Source organism: Mchenga conophoros, linkage group LG15 (assembly GCF_057382185.1).
Source record: "Mchenga conophoros isolate Kocher_MC1m ecotype Shallow Benthic linkage group LG15, M_conophoros_male_GT1.1, whole genome shotgun sequence".
Taxonomy (NCBI): domain Eukaryota; kingdom Metazoa; phylum Chordata; class Actinopteri; order Cichliformes; family Cichlidae; genus Mchenga; species Mchenga conophoros.
The window spans coordinates 10,502,123-10,514,921 of NC_140540.1; the positions used below are offsets into that span (position 1 = coordinate 10,502,123).

The window sequence follows — 12,799 nt, forward strand, 5'->3', positions numbered from 1 at the left end:
ATATATAATTCTTTAGATGATAAAGAATTGCTAAAGTGTACTTTGTTTGTCTGCCTGAAAGGAACTTAATTGAAATGCCTCCTCACAAAAACACATTGGAGTTTTTCCAAAAACTTAAAAAGAGTTCAAAAGATCAACATGGTTGCCATGGCAAAGGTGACCACAGCCTTTATAGAAATAAATAAAAAATTTCTTACAAATTTGAAGTAAATACTTGCTGTATTAAATCAATACAGGAATAGGATCATTTTAGAACAGCGATTTAAGAATACTTTTGTTTGGCAAACTCTTTCAGAGTATAGCAATAATACTGCTGCCACCTACTGTTCATGCAGCATAATGCCATTTCTAATGATGGCTAAATGAGAAATGTACCAGTGGTGCGATATCTCCTAATTGAAACTGAGATTTAATTTCTCTAGATACTTCTTAAGAAACCTGAAGCTGAAAAAACCTGAAGGAATATGCATGTTTCACACAAAAAGTCCAAGATCAAAGGGGGAGAAGGAACAAAATTTGAAATACACCGATTAGGAGAAATGGCTGTCAGTTTCTATACAAGCCCACCAGATCCGTTCCTCCCTTGAGGTGAGTTTTGGGTTAGAATTTACATACAGATGAAGTGCCACACAGAAAACACAAATCTCTGTTCTTCCTTCCCTCCAGCTACCAGTATACTGTGTTTGTTGTACTGTCCTCATGCTGACTTTAAGTACTCCGGAGCAGCCGATAGGTGCTCGGGTTCAAATAAGGCGGGAGTTCTTGAGAAACTGGATAAGAACCTGGTGGACAAACTTATACTGGGATATGGTCTGTACCATTAGCATCCTCTGCTGCCTCAGCTCTGATAGCATTGTGGGAACCTCCACGGGCTGAAGGGGAGAGAAGAAAAAAGAAAGAAAAGGACAACAGTGAGAGCCGGTCAAATATTTTTGATTGAGGTGTAACTTTATGTAGGAATAAAATTAGATAAAAGTGGGATTATGTATATCTTGCATGTAAAATATCCTAATTTACCAAGTTAAAAACATGCTTCTAAGGGATGCATGTATCCTGCGACTGTCAAAGAAAGTCAGGGACTCTAAAAATGTTCTATACCTTCACTAAATTTTAAATTTGCAGCCCCTTAAGGAAATCATCCACACACCTCATTGTGCTCCAAACACCTGATCATGAGCTCAGTTAGGATGACCACTCCAGTTCGACCTACACCGGCGCTACAGTGCACCACCACAGGTGGATTGAGGCTCTTTGAGGTGTCCAGCATAGAGTTAGTGTGTCTCCTCACAGACTGGATCTCCTCCAGATATGCTTCAGATAAGAAAAGTCACATTGATGTCATGTTTAGTCTTTATGCTGGCTCTGTCCTTACACATATCTGATAAAGCATATTTTTAATAAATGACGGGGCGGCCGTACTTACAGAGAAATCCCAGTACATATTCAGGACAGCCCTGCTCAGGCCAGTCTGTGTATTGCAGATGCCAGACCGTCCTCTCCTGGCCAGACAGCAGGTGTTTAACCTTCAGCCCCGTAGTGGCGTAGCACCCTGAGTCCGTGCGAAATTTGGTGGTCACCTTGAACTTGCCGTGAGTGGCTGAGTTGTGTTTGGAGCCCAGTTTAGGCCAATAGCGATGACTCTTGGACCTGCCGCCCTCCTAGATGAAAGGACGACAAGCGCCAGATGAGAAGTGATTCGTGGGTGATGGGAATGAAGAAAAGAAGCAGATGAGGCAAATTAGATGTCAACAACGAGTCCTGGCCCTTAGAAATAAACCTAAAGTCACAGTGACACAAACTCACCACAGTGTCATTTCTCTCACAGACAGGAAGCTTAAAAAAAAATCCACATCTGTGTGTATGTGTGTGTCAGTGTACCTCCTCGGCAGTAACCATGGCGATAACGTTGACCCCCTGCTCCCAGACCATCTGCCAGAAGTCAGCACAGGTGTTGGCTAGTGGACCCTGGGTAGCAATGTAGTGCCATGCCTCCCCTCTGATCATGACCTGGGAAGACATGCAGAATCAATTAGTGGATATTACAGTATGCAGTGCATATGCAATCAGCCTCAAATATACAAACAAACGCTTTTTTGTTTATCAAGAAATTAAGCCAAATGAAAGAAAACAAACACAGGAGCAGGTCTAGTAATGAACAATGTCTGCAAGTAGCATGGGGTAAATGGAAACATTGACAGGTAGCTAAAAGTAAATGACTGGCAGTTTAGATATTCAACATACAGTCATGTAAAAAACTAAGCACACCAACACTGCTTCAGTAAGATTAAAAATTGGAAAGTTGCAGCCAGGTGCTGCTGATCAAATGCATTTGATTAAATGATCATCAAGTCCAAGAGCTACATCTCAGACTCTTAACATGCTAACTAAGGCCTTTAATGTTAAACTTCACAACAGTACAATTAGAAAAAGACTGAATAAGTATGGCTTGTTTGGAAGGAATGATAGGAGAGACCCTCATCTCTCTAAAAAAAATAATATGGAAGCATGGCTTAGGTTTGCAAAGTTGGACAGATGAGACCACAGTGGAGATGTTTGGCCATAATGCAGCAACACCTCCAGCACAAACACCACTGCCCACTGTCAAGCACGGTGGAGGAGAGGTGATGATTTGGGTTTATTTTGCAGCCACACGAAAAGAAGTATTCTAGAGTCAAATCTGAAGTCTGTCCGACAGCTAAAGCTTGGCCAAAAACTGGGTCAAATGTGACAAAAAGCCAAAGCAGCAAATCTACAATCGAATGGCTGAAAAAGGAAAGAATCAAGGCGCTCCAATGGCCAAAAGTCCAGACTCAAACCGACTAAAGTGCTGCAGTAAGACCTTCAAAGAACTGTGAATAAATGAATGCACACAACCCTGAATGACCTGAAGCAGCATTATAAAAAAAAGAGTGGACTTAAATTCCTCCACAACAATCTGAGCAACTAATTAAAACCATACAGAAAATCATTACATTCGTTCTACAAGCTACTGAATCATGAGATGTACCTAGAATATCACAGAACTGTATAGAGTCTAGTGAAAACTATTTATTTATAAAAGTACAGCCAGCGTTTAAAATTGCTGAGTATAAGTAAAGTTTAACTGTTGAAAATGTTAGACTGATAATAATCAGCTGCTAAATAGAATAAAGGTCGATTAATAGAACAGTGGAAGTAAAAATAACTGATGAAAGCTAATGGCTGAAAAGACGGTACTCATTGATAAACAGCTAACGCAGTTTATCGTAAATGATTAATGGCAGACTGATGCGATTGCTCAGAGTAAATGGCAAGCTAAAAGGAGTCCAGGTCAGGTTTAAAGTCTGTCTTACAGGGCAGAACAGAACTGACAGAAACCAATGTATTAAAGTCAATGACTGTATATAAACTATAAATAAAAAATAGTGCTGCCTCCTCACAGAAGTTCAGCTCACCTACAGACATCTATAATATTCACAACCACTGGAGGGCAGTGTAAACACCTGTTACTTTTATCCACAGCGGGATCGCTTTTCTTTCATTTATAACTCTATTAACTCCTTATCTCTAGTTTTCTTCCATTTCCCCTTCCTGATAACCACAAGACCACAAATAACACTTAAATACGTCCAATCTTTAGCTCACTCCGACCACAGAAACTTCAGTACTATTACATAAAGGGCATGTCTCAGCTGATTTCTCAGGCCACCTCGTGACTATAAACACTGTATTAAGAGACGGATGGGGAATAAACAAGGTCTTTTTGTTCTGCGGCAACCACCTTAAATGACAGGGGAGTAAGAGGGTTACACTGTGGTAGGCAGCGACTCAGTGCTGCTTTGGTGCACAACGTACACATGGCATGCAGACACACGCGTATGCACAAGCTTGCATACACATGCTGTTTGCAACTAAACATGAATAAAGAGCCAGTGAGAGCGACTCAGGTTGTTTAAGAGGGTTTTGGAGTTTGGACAACATTCTTTGGGAATTCCACAAGCTCTGGGAGCTTAAAGGCACAAACAGCCTTCAATAGCTGCCTTTCATCCTTTCCTCCGAGCCATTCCCTGCTTAGCAATGACCGCAACAAAGACTAGAACAAAACTGAAAGCATCAACCTTATACTCTGTTTTCATTTAGGCTGTATGATGTGGGTGTTGCAAAGCACTTTGAGACAGCTATTCTGTTTAAGAGTCATGTAGATAAACCTAAGTATTGTAAAACAACTTGTGATATATTTTATTACTCAAGTATTTCTTCTTAAATTGAAACCAACCAGCAATCAAGTCACAGTTGCAGAGCTGACATTATTTGAGCCACCCGAAGAAAGCCACAGCTACATTAGTTGGGGTAATATCTCTTATCATCGCTGTCCAATGAAAAACATGTGCTTCGGATTTTGGTTTGGATAAAGATATCTTGATTGATGAGTTTAGCTTCTTAAGTTTGGATTGAGCTTTTCTTTGGACATCACTCTTAAAAATGCACAAATTTAATGGGCAGACACAGAAGGCATTAAATCTGTCAAACTCAGCACTGTGCATGAGTCATGGAGTCATGATTACTCATCTTTTTTGTTCTTTTTTGTGTGTATATAAAAAAAAGAAACAAAATATGTATATAGATACGTATAGATACAGATATATAGATATGTATAGATACAGATATATATTTGAATCTATGAAATATGACAAAGATAACTTCCACAGTTTCAGTTTGACACATATTTTCTGTTTCCGTTTGAGTAATTTCTCAACAGGAAGGTGGTTCCCAAAAACCTCTTAGCCAAATACTTTGGCTATCTTGGTGTAATGTGTAGTGTGACCTTAAAAAAAAAAAAGAGGAAACACCATTCTTAAGGAAGCCTAAACAGTAAGAAAAACCTGAGGTATGTCCAGTTACACAAGAACTGGACTGAAAGTCAGGGGCAACAAAAGACCTCTGACTATCCATTAAGGAACATGGAGAAGTATTATTGAAGACTACAGAAAAGGAAATGAAGGGAAACTCAAGACTTTTAAACAGTACTGCAAAAGCCTGGATCACACACAGATAAGCATGGCTGTGTATACCTTGATATGCGAGGCATTTATGTAGCCTGTGTTGTTCTCCTTGTTGGGTACAAGCTCAACTCGATTCTCCTCATAAGGAACAACATCACGGAAACGGTTGCGCTCTGCATTTTCGGGCAGAGTTGCTGTTGTGAGAATACAGTCTGCCCTCTTCTTGGGCACCTGCTCATACTCTGTAAAGACCCGCTCTTCTTCTAGCTTCAACTCCAAGGTCTTACACTAGAGAGAGAGAGAGGGAGAGAAAAAGTAGAGGGTGTTTATTATTCAGAAGTCTCTCTTTCAGTCCCCAAAAAGGCACTCATTCATTTACATCACACCCCGACAAAGGCATTCGAATCCAACACTGTTATCGTATAACACTCACGTTTTTAAATTCTCCTCAGTCTCCTCATGATGCTCACAAGTATTCATACTGAATCAATATAGTCAGGAAAGAGCCGAATACGCAGCAGCAGTGGTGTTTATTAGGCCAGTCATGTCTGAGAGGCCAGAATCTCTTTCTGTCTCTCTTTCTCTGTCTGGCTCGCTCTCTCTCAGGTCACATTCTTAACATACCAGCAGGCCCAGAGGCGATAAGCACTACCGTGCCACACGTTCCACAGCCCACTTAGGGTTTGCCCCCATTAGCTTAGCAACAGTTGGGACAAAGACTGGGATTCACACCTCCACGCTCAAAAGGGAGCCAAACACACTGGGGATCTACTTGGGCAGTGGAATTCATTAAAATGATGTGATTAATAGAGACTGTGAGTTTTGGTGTGACGATGACCAAACAAACTTTTTGGGGAGATTTAAAGCTTTTATGATTATTCGGTTTAAATAAGCTTAAATAAGACCTAATCCTGAACATCAACTCTGGTATGTTATTCTTGATATCAGTTCTTTAAATACTCGTTTTAGTAATTGTGATTTTTTTTTAAGAGCTTAAAAAGCCTTTTCTATCTTTAATATGATAAGTTTCCAATTACATACATGTCAGTAAATCCCAAAGGTTTTGGGTAAAGTAAATGTAGTAATAAAGTAGCAACAAAACAGATGAGTAAAATGAATTCCCAGCAGCATATTTTTTAAAGGTTGTCTGTAAATTAGCAGGACTTTTTTACTATATGTTACAAAATATACAGAATAATACAAAGTTACAGTCATGAAACCCTTAAACTTTAACCATAATAATGTATATGTTGTACAAAAAGCAAGCATCCTACCCTTTCATCAGTAGCCGCCTTGGCGCCTTCCTCCCCTGGACTCTCGGGGACAGGCATCCGGGCGACGTAGAGCCCGTTGAGTGCGGCCATCATCAGCGGCCTCTTCATGGAGTCCACAGACATCTTCTGTCTCTCCAGCGTCTTCAAGAGAGAGAAAAATCCTGTTGTCATGCTTACAGGCACCAGCAGGTTTGCAAGACTGACTGACCTGCCATTGCACAAGTACAGTGTTCACGCAGATGTGCATGAGCAGTAGTGGGTGGGGAGAATTTCCCGTGCATGTGCATAAACTGCCCGTACCAATCCCCTTGTAATAAGTCCAAAGGTGAGAAACAGGAAGCCCACTACACAAAGCCTATTAAGAAAGAGTTCTTATCCATCTGGTTGCCTTCATCCTCGTTTGTCCTTCTTACATGTTATTAATTGTTTCATCTTTGTTTATTCCCACCTACCTCTTCAGCTTCTGTTTGATTACAACACACTCTCTGTCATCCTGACTCTCTTTCTCGCTTCCAAACACTGACCCACATTGCACCGTCTCCTTCCTCGAAGGATTACCTCTCCTAATCTCTGATGCTATTAAACCTCCAGGACAGCGCCGCCCTTCCCCTTTCCACCTTCTTGATCCCCCATGGGGCAGTCAAAACAACAGCTTGGGGGTCATAAGGGGTACCCTCTATGCATAAGATAAAGCAGCTGGCATAAAAGGGCTTTAGCAGCTTTGGACAGCAGTGAGAAGAAAACATTCTTTAAGTTTTATTGGCTAAAATCACACACACCTGCAATCACAGACAGACAGGTTTATCTCTAGGAGGCAATTATTTATGACTGGACTGGTGCTGGGTCAGATGTTTGCATATTAACAGAAGGCCCACCGACACAAAAACACCCAACTCGAAGAATAATCGGAAGGCTTAGTAAGGCTTTTAGCTGCCTCGGGGAATTCAGAGTCCAGTGCTGCCCTTTTAGGTGCTGAACTCCAGATTACTGCTAATCAGGAGCTTTGAAACTAGTGAGCAGACAACAGACTGTAATATTTAAAACTATACCAGTACAATGGCTTCAGAGGTGTCAGGCACTGACATTATATTTAATAATTTCATGCTAAACATTTTTATTCCATATGGAAAGGTAATAGAAAAAAATTGTGAATGTTATAAACATAGATAAAATTTAACATCATATGTTGCATTGTATTATTAAGTTAAAAAAAAGTATTATTAAACAGAAAATGTTTTGCATGGTATTATTATATTTAAGTAAAAATGTGTTAAATTGTATTATTGAGTAAATGTGTTATATTGTAATATTAAGTAATAAATGCTTTACATTGCTTTACGTAAAAACATCGTTACACTGTGTTAAAATGTAGAAATGTGTTAGTTCTAAAATTTGAGGGAACGGCTGTGAAGATGTAGAATGAGTGAGTATCTTACCCTTTGAGCGATTTCCCTCTCCACTATGCTGTCTTCCAAGGAAAACATCTCTGATACTGGCCTCTCTTTGACCGGCTCCTTCCTCACCCTCTCCTTAACACTGGTCAAGTCTGGTTCTGAAATGGATGGACCTAAAACTGCTCCATTCACAACACTCTGATCCCCCCGGGTCAGTGTCCCACCACCACCACCCCCAGGCCCACTAACACCCTGGCTCTGTCCAGTCTTTAAGGCGCAGCCATGGCCTTGGTCCACTGGTCCCTGGTTGCCCTGTGGTCCTTGATTATGGTTGGTGTGGTGGGTGTTGTTGTGATTGTGAGTGTGGGTGCGAGCTTGAGCATTGCTTGCAGGTCTAGGAGGGCCCGGATATTCTGGAGGGGGTTTATTGGGAAGTTTGGCCAGAGCAGCCTGGAGCTGTGCACTGATGCTAATGTTCTCGTTGAGACCTGGAATTTGAACGTCCAGTTCAGGCCGCTCCTCTTCTTCCTCTTCCTCTTCTTCACTTTCACTGCTGTGTATGAGCATGGTAGCATTAGAAAGAGTCTTTTGGTGCTGATAAGTCACTGCCTCGGGTGCATTCTTGGCAGGCTTCATGGGCAACTCTTTTGGCTGCTGAGTTGGAGGCTGAGGCTGAGGTTGCGGCTGAGGTTGTGACTGAGAGTTTTGAGGCTGGGGCTGTGGAATGGACTGAGGCTGAGATGGCATCACAGGTTCTCTCAGAGTATTCCGCCGATGAAGAGGAGCATTCATTCCTTTCATCATAAGGCCTTCCATCGCTCCTCTCATGCTGCTTATAACCTCCATGCTGTGTCTCTTGCCCAGCGTGGACCGGTGCTTAGCAGCTGCAGTTAATGGTTCACTGACCTCCTGCAGGGACTGGTGCACCACAGCTGAGCTGTCGGGCTGGAAGGTTTTGACTGACAGCTGCACCATGCGGGTAACCAGTTCTGGACTACTGCCGCCAATGCGATGCCGATGGCTCGCTAGGTCTGGCGTGCTGGTGGCTGGGCGAAAAGAGCTGGAAGGGTAAGGTGGAGGGGGCCGCGACATGTGGTTCCTCAGCATGTTGGCTGTAGCTGCATAGTTTCCAATGTTGTTCCCCTGTTGTTTGGTATTTGCCAGCTCGGGTGTGCTGACTGTATGGGAGATGGAGCTTCCTCCACCTCCACCGCTGCTGCTGCCTCCACTTTCGTTAACATGGGGTGAATGGCATGGACCCTGGCTGTTGGCTGGTCCTCCCTGATGAGGGCCATGGGACACCGGCTTACTATATGTGATCTGCAAGATGAACAGTCACAAACAGATGCATTGAACTAGGAAGCTAATTACAATTAATTAAATAATAATCTCAGAGCATCCTAACCCTTACCTGTGGTGTATACGGAGCAGGGCTGGGTGCCACACCATGATAAGGGCCCCTCTCTCGCATCTCTGGCTGGCTGTACACTAGAGGCTCAGGCTGCCTGTAGGCACAGGCATTGCTGATGTTGAGACTGCGTAGCGACTGGCTGTGAAGGTCATGGTGAGCAGGGAGCATGCACCGCTTCTGCCGCATGACAGCATCGTACTCAGGCGTGGGCCGATAGGATGGTGCAATGATGGCACTGTGACGGTGGCTGGGGATGTAGTCAGGCCGCATGAGCTCACTGCCAGGGATGCTGAGGTTGGAGGACATGGGCGAGGGTGGGACAAAATTCTGGGAACGATTGAGGGAGCTCAGGCTGGGGCTGCTGTACATGCTTCCGTTTGGCACGTTACCGTTTCGGTAGGTAAAGTCCACTGTACAGCGATCCAGGCTGCTCTCTGACTTGTAATACGGGTCATCGTGGAAGATACTGTCTGCACAGCAAAGGAGGCATGGAAAAATGTGTAAAGAGGATCACAAGAAAATCTGAGCTGCAAACATTTTTAAGCAATTTGTGCACTAAAGCTAAACTTAATCAAACAAAGATTTTATTGATCTTTGAAGTTCTATGACTGTTCAAATACTTGGTGCCTCAGTATTTCATATAAAAACTTAAAAGAACACACGCTTTGCACAATGAACCGTGTTGGAGCTTGAAAGAAAGAAAATCAAAAAGGAACATTGACAAATTTAAAGAAAAAAAATGAAGGGAGACCAAATGTTCCTGTAATCTTGCCAGTGGTATGGTGAAGGTGGTACTGGGGGTTTTCCAGTCTTGCAGTTTAACTGTCTAAGCTGTTATAAACAAGCTGAAATAAACACCCTTTGTGGCATCCCGAAGGTGGGAAAAATGATCACTGCTGTTTTGTTGGTTTCACAGCTGCACCAACCACCACAGAAAAATATGTCATGTTATTCCTTCCCGCTGAGCAGAGCGCTCTCCCGTGTGAAACTATCCCATGTTCACAAGGAGAAGGAAGACAAGCATAATCTCTGTCCGCACAATCGGAGTATGATGCCTGAGGTCACACTCGAGACCGATCCCACGCCCACACGCAGTAGCACACCCAGAATGTTTTTCCACTCGCTCGCTTTTTATTGTCAAGCTGACATGAGTGAAGTTCTTCGGATTATAAGGCAGGCTGAGTGTGTGAACACGTCAATGAAAGAGTGAAGCATAAATGAGGTCACTGCTCTGCACCCCAAACGTTGGGCTCTAATTGGCTGGGAGACTGTTAAAATGCGAATGGGCTGTGAGTCACACGCCTGATGGGAAAGACACAATTAGGAGGACTGTTGTTTTGAGTTATTGTCAGGGAGGCAAAAATCTTAAATCACACTGTGGTTAAAGCAGGGGGAGGAAAGCCACTCTAAAACAGTAACACCTACCTTGAGAGCTCTGTGTGTCTTGATAATGGTCTCCAAACTGGGAATGCACTGACTGGAAGTTACAGGACTGTGGCCGTGGCTAAATGAAGAAATTGTAAAACGGTTATAAAGTGTGACATTGTAAGATCTCCTGATCCTCAAAGTGATATTTCAGTTTCTTTACATCACACATGAAACCATCACTTTACTTCTCTGTCTTAACACATCAATCACAATGGCTGACTGTGACCAAGCCAGATTGAAGCTAGTGCTGCGCATCTGTCATTGGACAAAGTTTGCGGTACTCCAGACAGTCATCTGAGCACTCCAGTGGTCTGACTGAACATCTATTGTGCCACATTTAGCCTCACCATTGTCTGGCTAGCAGGGAGGGAGACGCAGAAATCACAGCCTTCGCTGTCGCACCGGAAATCAGAGCAAGCAACACCCTTTCTAACTTTCCAACAACACCCACCACACCACCAACGCATGCTAAAACCAAGGCTCCATGGCACAATTAAGAGCTTATAGAATAGAAGGAAAACGCCAGAACTCTCAAAAAAATGCTTCTTTATATTTATTAAAGGGCAAAAAGATGCATGTTTCAGTAATAAACTGCCATCAGCACAATATAAGACAAACAACAATCACAATAAAAATCAGTGTGAAATTCCAATTTCCAACAATCAGAAAGCAGAGCTCTAACTGCATGATGAAAAACATCTGCATAGAAAACCATGCCAAAAGTAGCAGACATGCGCTATGAACTTAACAGTAGTTCTTCATTTGAGCCTTCAGGGCTTTCTGTTTGTAGTGCATGAATCCAGTAGTATTCCCTTTATAGCAACAATCTTTCGATCGACGTCTCTTTTAAGAAGAGGTATCATTTCACATTGGATTCATGCACTACATACAGAAAGCCCTGAAGGCTGGAATTAGAAACTACTCCTAAGCTGTTTTTTGTTTTGTTTTGGGGGATTACATGCTTCTTTTGTGTGATATTTCATATACAGCCTTTTCACATATATATATAGTATGTTTCTAAGTGGTTTTGCTATTGTGTAGAATGCTTTCCAGTATTGGAATCTACCTGGTGGCAACTTATTGTGGAAATGTACACATTTGTACACAAGTATTTACACAAGTATTTGTTCTGATGGTGTCACAGTGTTCTCTTTTTCCCCTTAAACTCTTTCCTCATGAAGATGACATTAAATGACCACCCTAGTACCCTTAATTGATGGGCTTTGACACCTCAGTGGTTTGATGACCAATGCAACAGTTTCGAGGGTAGCTGCATAGGCATAGATCACTCTCATAAACCTGTGATACAAACCCATTCATTTTGCTCTGGACCTGAATATGACAGAAACATCTCAGAGTTACTCCTAATAGGCTTTCAGAGGGTAAAGAGTTAAAGTTTTGGAGTGGAAGGCACTATTAGTCTGTATGTCTGTATTCTGGACGATTAAGAGCTTCCCTGAGTGGGAGAGCGGATCAGGTTGCTAATTGTGGACGTTTCTGTGTTCCCCCTCTGTCCTCCATTCTCGTCCCTTTTATATTGACCAGAGGCAATATTAAATAGCTGTATCAAATCACTTCAAAACATACAAATGCTTGTCAACATACCAGAGACAGGCGATGAGTCCAGGTGGGTCTCCTCCTCATTGGTGCAGGTGAGTGAGTGGGCCTACAAAGAAACAGACACATTATGTGACAAATTAGTATTTTATTAAATGCACCCAGGTCATGTACTATAAGCTCAGTGAATGCTACACAGTCTTTTATAGCATATGTTTTGTTGGGGTTTTTTTGTATAACCTTCAACAGGTTGTTGAAATACCCATTAAAAAAATAAATGACAGACAATTGATATCTTAGTGTTTTAATGGCCTTCAGCTGGCCTCTCTGTGTGGCCTTGAAACTCACTCTGCACATATCTTGTTCTGTTTGTAGAATTTGTGTCTGGCTGTGAAAAGGCGGGCGATGTACTTGGCCATTTCCATATCCTCCTGCAGACACAAACAGAGAAAAAAATTAATAATAACACCGAAAATTTAAGGTGAACAGAAAATGAGTATTTCTGTGAAGTCAAGAATCAACTCTCCCCAGTTCGTTTGTCCCTCTGCAGGTATTTTGTGGACGCATACTTTTCCTGCATGTTTAACCACCCACTATAAACCTCTGTGTCTGCAGACACAACACTCACCATGTGAAAGACGATGGTGTCGTCTCTGCTCGTTATCTCCACTGTGATGGCTGACTTGTTGTGTGCAATGGTACCAATGTCCTTCCACCTTTATAACACACAGATGCAAACAAATGTTTTAAAAA

General features: G+C 42.3%; 1 protein-coding gene across 1 annotated transcript in view; it reads right to left on the bottom strand.

Annotated features, from left to right (window-relative positions):
• Window positions 1-19: 19 nt before the first annotated feature.
• The window catches only part of LOC146557801 (tyrosine-protein phosphatase non-receptor type 14-like), a 44,946-nt gene continuing 32,166 nt past the window's right edge, over window positions 20-12,799 (bottom strand). Inside the window, exons 9-20 of the mRNA XM_085246993.1 lie at window positions 12,675-12,762; window positions 12,395-12,477; window positions 12,095-12,155; window positions 10,487-10,565; window positions 9,062-9,531; window positions 7,693-8,970; window positions 6,257-6,397; window positions 5,052-5,270; window positions 1,879-2,007; window positions 1,424-1,658; window positions 1,148-1,311; window positions 20-872 (exon numbers count right to left, since the gene is read on the bottom strand). Coding sequence (XP_085103119.1) covers window positions 744-872; window positions 1,148-1,311; window positions 1,424-1,658; window positions 1,879-2,007; window positions 5,052-5,270; window positions 6,257-6,397; window positions 7,693-8,970; window positions 9,062-9,531; window positions 10,487-10,565; window positions 12,095-12,155; window positions 12,395-12,477; window positions 12,675-12,762 — 3,076 coding nt within the window. The 3' untranslated portion in view covers window positions 20-743. The remainder of the gene's footprint in view (window positions 873-1,147; window positions 1,312-1,423; window positions 1,659-1,878; window positions 2,008-5,051; window positions 5,271-6,256; window positions 6,398-7,692; window positions 8,971-9,061; window positions 9,532-10,486; window positions 10,566-12,094; window positions 12,156-12,394; window positions 12,478-12,674; window positions 12,763-12,799) is intronic.